Source organism: Bubalus bubalis, chromosome 9, assembly GCF_019923935.1.
Source record: "Bubalus bubalis isolate 160015118507 breed Murrah chromosome 9, NDDB_SH_1, whole genome shotgun sequence".
Classification (NCBI taxonomy): domain Eukaryota; kingdom Metazoa; phylum Chordata; class Mammalia; order Artiodactyla; family Bovidae; genus Bubalus; species Bubalus bubalis.
This window is the reverse complement of record NC_059165.1, coordinates 61,277,994-61,284,582: the sequence shown is the minus strand read 5'-3', so window position 1 is coordinate 61,284,582 and position 6,589 is coordinate 61,277,994. Positions and strand designations below refer to the sequence as shown.

The 6,589-nt window shown below is 57.2% G+C and overlaps 1 protein-coding gene across 1 annotated transcript; it reads left to right on the top strand.

Annotated features, from left to right (window-relative positions):
- Nucleotides 1–2,544: 2,544 nt before the first annotated feature.
- On the top strand, nt 2,545–6,103 carry EGR1 (early growth response 1). Its single transcript, XM_006070841.3, has 2 exons — nt 2,545–2,854; nt 3,546–6,103. The coding sequence occupies exons 1-2, from the start codon at nt 2,545–2,547 to the stop codon at nt 4,862–4,864; spliced, it is 1,629 nt and encodes a 542-aa protein (XP_006070903.1). The 3' UTR covers nt 4,865–6,103.
- The last annotated feature ends 486 nt before the right edge of the window (nt 6,104–6,589 follow it).

Here is a 6,589-nt window from a genome sequence, read left to right as displayed (position 1 = left end):
ACTTGGGGGCTGAGGATGGGTGGGTGAACTGTGGGCAACCCCCGTGGGTCAAAAGCCCCAGAAAACAGCAAAAGCCACTGTTTACAGAATGTCCACTGCAAGGCAGGCACTGTGCTTTGGAACTTCACACATGGAAGTCCATGTAAGTTTTCAGTCTTTATAACAATCCTTCCATCATTAACACTAGATCTGTTTTACAGCTGAAGAGAGAGAAGAAAAGCCTGGCCAAGATACCCCACCAGGGAGTAGCAAAATGGGCATTCAGACACAACACATCTGACTCTGACTGGCCTGGTCATTCTACCCTGCAGGAGGCTTTTGCTTCTAATGGACAACTCGGTACCTTGGAGTGGGCCCCCACCAGGTCCTAGCGTTTGGGATGGGGAGTTCAGATTTAGAGAACAGAGATAAGGGTGCCCTGGTTCATTGCTGGATTCCCTAAGCCGATTTGTGTGTGTGTAGAATACAGAGGGATGAAGCCGAAGATCGTTACATCCTCCTCCCCCACTTTACACCCTCAACCCCGACTTCCTGAAGCTGTTTGGGTTCAGGGAGACCCTAACCCGCCCCCACCCTTCCCTCCCAATGTCGTCAGCACCCTCCTTCCACACACACACTTTCTGCTTTCTTTTTAAATTCAGAAAAACACAACCTCCCCTGGATTCAGAGCTAGAGCAGAAGCCTTCCCCAACAGGAATCCCCGTTCTGTTTTGGGTGCGCACTTGAGTGGGGGAGCGGGGACGCAACGGGGAGGGCTTCCCCGTTTGCGTCTAGCTCCCAGGAGACCTGCTGGAACCTTGCCAGCCTAACCGCCCCCTCCTCCCACCCTCGCCCTTGGCCTGGCTGGAGGAGGGGAGTGTTACCCCGCCGGGGAGTTGCGAGCCTCGGCTGTGGCGGCTCCCCAGGGACTGCAGGGGGAGCCCAGGCTGCGGCGCCTGCTCAGTTAGTGCTCACTGCGTCTAAGGCTCCCCCCGCCTGGCGCAGCGCCCAGCACAGGAGCTGGGAGGGGGAGCAAGAAGGCGGCGAAGAGCCTACTCGGCCAGGGGCCGGGGAACCGAGCTGGAGAGGGGACCTCCAGAGGGCAGCACCAACTCGCTAAGCAGATCTCTCTTCTCGCCGGCCGGGGGTCCCCAGACAATGCGTAGGGAAGCCTCCTTTTCAGATTCCCACACTTCTGGCCCCCGATCACCTGTTCTGGTTAAAGGTGGGTCAGTCTCCCACCATCCCAAGGACCACTAGCTCCTGGTGGGAACAGGACTCAGGTTTCTCCAGAGACAATCAGCTTCCCTTGTCCAGCCACCCAAGCGTGGGCTCTTCCCCAGAGGGAACCAGAGAATTGCCTTTCGGTTCTGGTGGCGGAGAGGGATCCCGAGGCCCCAACAACCCCACTCCATTGGCAGATGGCGGAGAAGCAGGTGGCCCATCGCACTGCACAGGAACCATCTGGCTATTATTTCCTAAGCCTCAGTTTCCACCGCGACACCTGGAAAGGCACCATGCCATTGGTCGAGGCCAGGGGTCAGGGCCCCGCCTCTCCTGGGCGGCCTCTGCCCTGGACAGCCCAGCCACTCCTCCCCTTCGCTCCCGCCCGGCTCCCACGGTCCCAGAGGTGGGCGGGCGAGCCCTGGATGACGGTGGCAGAACCCCAGTCCTCCTCGCCCTCGCCCCCGCCCAGGGCCCAGGCTTTCCCAGCCCAGTCCCCGCCGGGGAACCGCGGTGCGCCCGGAGCCCTCCCCGCCTGGGCGTCCCCAGCTCTAGCGCGCGCGTTGGGCTCCCGGCTTGGAACCAGGGAGGAGGGAGAGAGCCAGGGAGCAGTAAGCAGAGACCCGGAAACGCCATATAAGGAGCAGGAAGGATCCCCCGCCGGAACAATCCTTATTTGGGCAGCGCCTTATTTGGAGCGCCCCGATATGGCCTGGCTGCTTCCGGCTCCGGGAGGAGGGAAGAAGGCGGAGGGAAGAGGCGGGGGCAACGCCGGGAACTACTGAGCAGCTTCGGTCCGGGAGTCCTCAGCTGCGGCTTGAGCACTAAATTTCCTCGAAGCCTGGGCAACTAGGGTGCGGGAGCAGGCGTGGGGTCCAGGGTGCGGGATGGCAGTGCCTACAGTTCTTGGAGAGGGGGCTTCACGTCACTCCGGGTCCTCCAGGCCGGTCTTGCCATATTAGGGCTTCCTGCCTCCCATATATGGCCATGTACGTCACGACGGAGGCGGGTCCGTGCCGTTCCAGACCCTTCAAATAGAGGCGGATCCGGGGAGTCGCGAGAGATCCCAGCGCGCAGAACTTGGGGAGCCGCTGCCGCCAGCCGCCGCCGCCGCCAGCTTCCGCCGCCGCAGGACCGGCCCCTACCCCAGCCTCGGTAGCAGCGCCGCGTCTACACCGGCCGGCGGCGAGGGCGAGCCTGCGGACCCCGCCTGCGCTCTCCACAGTGTGCCCCGCGCCCCGCATGTGACCTGGCCAAGCCCCCGAGAGGTGTCCCCCGCAGCTTCGGTCCCCGGCTGCTCCCACCCGCCCCAACACCAGCTCTCCAGCCCGCCGGTCCGGGATGGCGGCAGCCAAGGCCGAGATGCAGCTGATGTCCCCACTGCAGATCTCCGACCCCTTTGGCTCCTTTCCTCATTCGCCCACCATGGACAACTACCCTAAGCTGGAGGAGATGATGCTGCTGAGCAATGGGGCTCCCCAGTTCCTCGGTGCCGCCGGGGCCCCGGAGGGCAGCAGCGGTAGCAGCAGCAGCAGCAGCGGGGGCGGTGGAGGTGGAGGGGGTGGCAGCAGCAGCAGCAACAGCAACAGCAGCAGCGCCTTCAACCCTCAGGGGGAGGCAAGCGAGCAGCCCTACGAGCACCTGACCGCAGGTAAGCTGTGGCCTACGCCGAGGGCTAGCCCATTCGCCGACATTCTGGCGTCCGGTTCTTCCCCACGGCCTTTGCAGCGCCCCCTTCGCCGCAGGGATAAAAGTGGGGTTTCCCTTCCGTTCCTCACATCCCCAGGGTCCTGTTTTAGAGGACCGCCTGAAAACATTCTCCCCACCCCCACCCTGTCCTTAACGGTGCGCAGAGGAGCCAGTTTTTGTTTTGGATGAAGAGCTGTGGGGCTGCGTGGGTGGATGGAGGAGGGAGAGCTTGTTTTGACGAACAGGGCTGTGCCCCCTCCCCCTCCAGAAAGGCTTGCCTAGCCTGCAGCTATCCCCGAGGAAAGGCCGGGATCCTTGGCCCGGGATGTCCCGGCAGCCCGGGGTAGGGGGCGCGCACTAGCCGCGGCTGTCGCGGGGGTACTGGCGGGAATCCCTCGCCCGCGCAGCCGCCGCTGCGGAGCGCTGGGAGCTGCAGTGGAGGGGGATTCTCCGTACTTGCGTCAGCGGTTGTTGAAATGGGTTCTGCGTCTGGAGCGGGTCCAGGAACATTTCAGTCTGCTGTTATCAATTATTAACCAGCTCAAGAGTCAATGGTAGCTGGCCCGACCTCTTGTCTGGCAGCGTGGGTCTTCCGCGTCCTCCGGTGATTGCTCTCCAGTAACCAGGCCTCCTCCCTCTCTTTCTCCTGACAGAGTCCTTTCCTGACATCTCTCTGAATAACGAGAAGGTTCTAGTGGAGACGAGTTACCCCAGCCAAACCACCCGGCTACCCCCCATCACCTACACAGGCCGCTTCTCTCTGGAGCCTGCACCCAACAGTGGGAACACCCTGTGGCCTGAGCCCCTCTTCAGCCTGGTCAGCGGCCTCGTGAGCATGACCAACCCACCGGCCACCTCATCTTCAGCATCATCTCCCGCGGCCTCCTCCTCAGCCTCCCAGAGCCCACCGCTGAGCTGTGCAGTGCAGTCCAACGACAGCAGCCCCATCTACTCTGCGGCACCCACCTTCCCCACGCCTAACACTGACATCTTCCCTGAGCCACAAGGCCAGGCCTTTCCAGGCTCAGCAGGCCCTGCCCTTCAGTACCCACCTCCTGCCTACCCTGGTGCCAAGGGGGGCTTCCAGGTTCCCATGATCCCCGACTATCTGTTTCCACAACAGCAGGGGGACCTGGGCCTGGGCACACCAGATCAGAAGCCCTTCCAGGGCCTGGAGAGCCGTACCCAGCAGCCTTCGCTCACTCCTCTCTCTACCATCAAGGCCTTTGCCACACAGTCGGGCTCCCAGGACCTGAAGGCCCTCAACAGCACCTACCAGTCTCAGCTCATCAAACCCAGCCGCATGCGCAAGTACCCCAACCGGCCCAGCAAGACGCCCCCCCATGAACGCCCCTACGCCTGCCCCGTGGAGTCCTGTGACCGGCGCTTCTCTCGCTCAGATGAGCTCACCCGCCACATTCGCATCCACACCGGCCAGAAACCCTTCCAGTGCCGCATCTGCATGCGCAACTTCAGCCGCAGTGACCACCTCACCACCCACATCCGCACCCACACAGGGGAGAAGCCCTTCGCCTGTGACATCTGTGGGAGAAAGTTTGCCAGGAGCGATGAACGCAAGAGGCATACCAAGATCCACTTGCGGCAGAAGGACAAAAAAGCAGACAAAAGCGCAGCCTCTGCTGCCACCTCCTCTCTCCCTTCGTACCCGTCCCCGGTGGCTACCTCCTACCCATCCCCAGTTACTACCTCTTACCCATCCCCAGCCACCACCTCATACCCATCGCCAGTGCCCACCTCCTACTCCTCTCCCGGCTCCTCGACCTACCCATCCCCTGTCCACAATGGTTTCCCGTCCCCCTCGGTGGCCACCACATACTCCTCCGTCCCTCCTGCTTTCCCGACCCAGGTCAGCAGCTTCCCCTCCTCAGCTGTCACCAACTCCTTCAGCGCCTCCACTGGGCTTTCGGACATGACAACCACCTTTTCTCCCAGGACAATTGAAATTTGCTAAAGGGAAAGGAAAAGGAAGACAATGAAACACAAGAGACTTAAAGGACAGGAGGAGGAGATGGCCATAGGAGGGGGGAGGGGTTCCTCTTAGGTCAGATGGAGGTTCTCAGAGCCAAGTCCTCCCTCTCTACTTGACCCCAGGGTCACTGTGGAAGGTCTGTTGGCCAACAATTCTTTCTGTCCACTTCCCTTTCCTCCCCAGTCCCTATTCCCTTTGACTTCAGCTGCCTGAAACAGCCATGTCCAAGTTCTTCACATCTATCCAAAGAACTTGATTTGCATGGATTTTGGATATATCATTTCAGTATCATCTCCATTGTATGCCTGACCCCTTGCTCCCTTCAATGCTAGAAAATCAAGTTGGCAAAAATGGGGTTTGGGCCCCTCAGAGCCCAGCCCTGTACTCTTGTACAGTGTCTGTGCCATGGATTTTGTTTTTCTTGGGGTACTCTTGATGTGAAGATAATTTGCATACTCTATTGTATTATTTGGAATTAGAATCTCACTTTTGGGGAAAAAAAAAAACAAAAAAAGAAAAGCCAAGCAAACCAATGGTGATCCTTTGTTTTGTGATGATGCTGTGACGATTCAGTTTGAAGCTTTTTTTTGAAACAGCAGTTCTTGGTATTAATCGGAGCATGTGTCAGAGTGTTGTTCTGTTAACCGTTTTGTAAATATTGCCCGACTGTACTCACATGTGGCAAAATACGGTTTGGTTTTTCTCCTTTTTTTGAAAGTAGTTTTTTTTTTTTTGTCCTTTTGGTTTAAAAAGTTTCACGTCTTGGTGCCTTTTGTGTGATGCGCCTTGCTGACACGGCTTGACATGTGCAATTGTGAGGGATGTGCTCACCTCTAGCCTTAAGGGGGGCAGGGAGTGGTGATTTGGGGGGAGGCTTTGGGAGCAAAATAAGGAAGGGGGCTGAGCTTGAGCTCCAGTTCTCCAGAATGTAAGAAAACAAAATCTAAAAATCCGAACTCTCAAAAGTCTATTTTTTTAAACTGAAAATGTAAATTTATAAATATAATTCAGGAGTTGGAATGTTGTAGTTACCTACTGAGTAGGCGGCAATTTTTGTATGTTATGAACATGCAGTTCATTATTTTGTGGTTTTATTTTACTTTGTACATGTGTTTGCTTAAACAAAGTGACTGTTTGGCTTATAAACACATTGAATGCGCTTTATTGCCCATGGGATATGTGGTGTATATCCTTCAGAAAAATTAAAAGGAAAATAAAATAGCTGTGGTTGGGTGTGTTTCCTGGGCTAGGGGGAGGCCTTTGTAGTTAGCCATCTCTATTGAGGAGTTTGAGGGACTTTTACGGGGACAAGGATATTCTAACCAGAGATGTGCCCAATGTGTGACACTGGAGTGAATTCTTAGAAAATTGAATGTGGGTCTCCTCTTTTTGATACTGGGCTCATTCCTCAATCTGGTGGGCTGTAAGCTTATCTTGATTAATTAAAGTTACGAAAGGCCAGATGTGTAGGTGGGGTAATTGTGGCCAGAGGCAGTACCATTCTCGCCACAAATGTTCAACCAGCCCTGACCACCCCCGCCCCCCCCCATCTCTATCTGGGCTTGGCAAACTGTATTCTAGGGAATCCCTGCCATATGCACTTGGGGGAATTAAGGGGTAGGCAGAGGGCACTGGGAAACAGTAACAAAGATGGGATTGCCTTGGTCTCCCCCTCCTGTCTTCTAGGTCCCCAGAAACCTGAGGGTA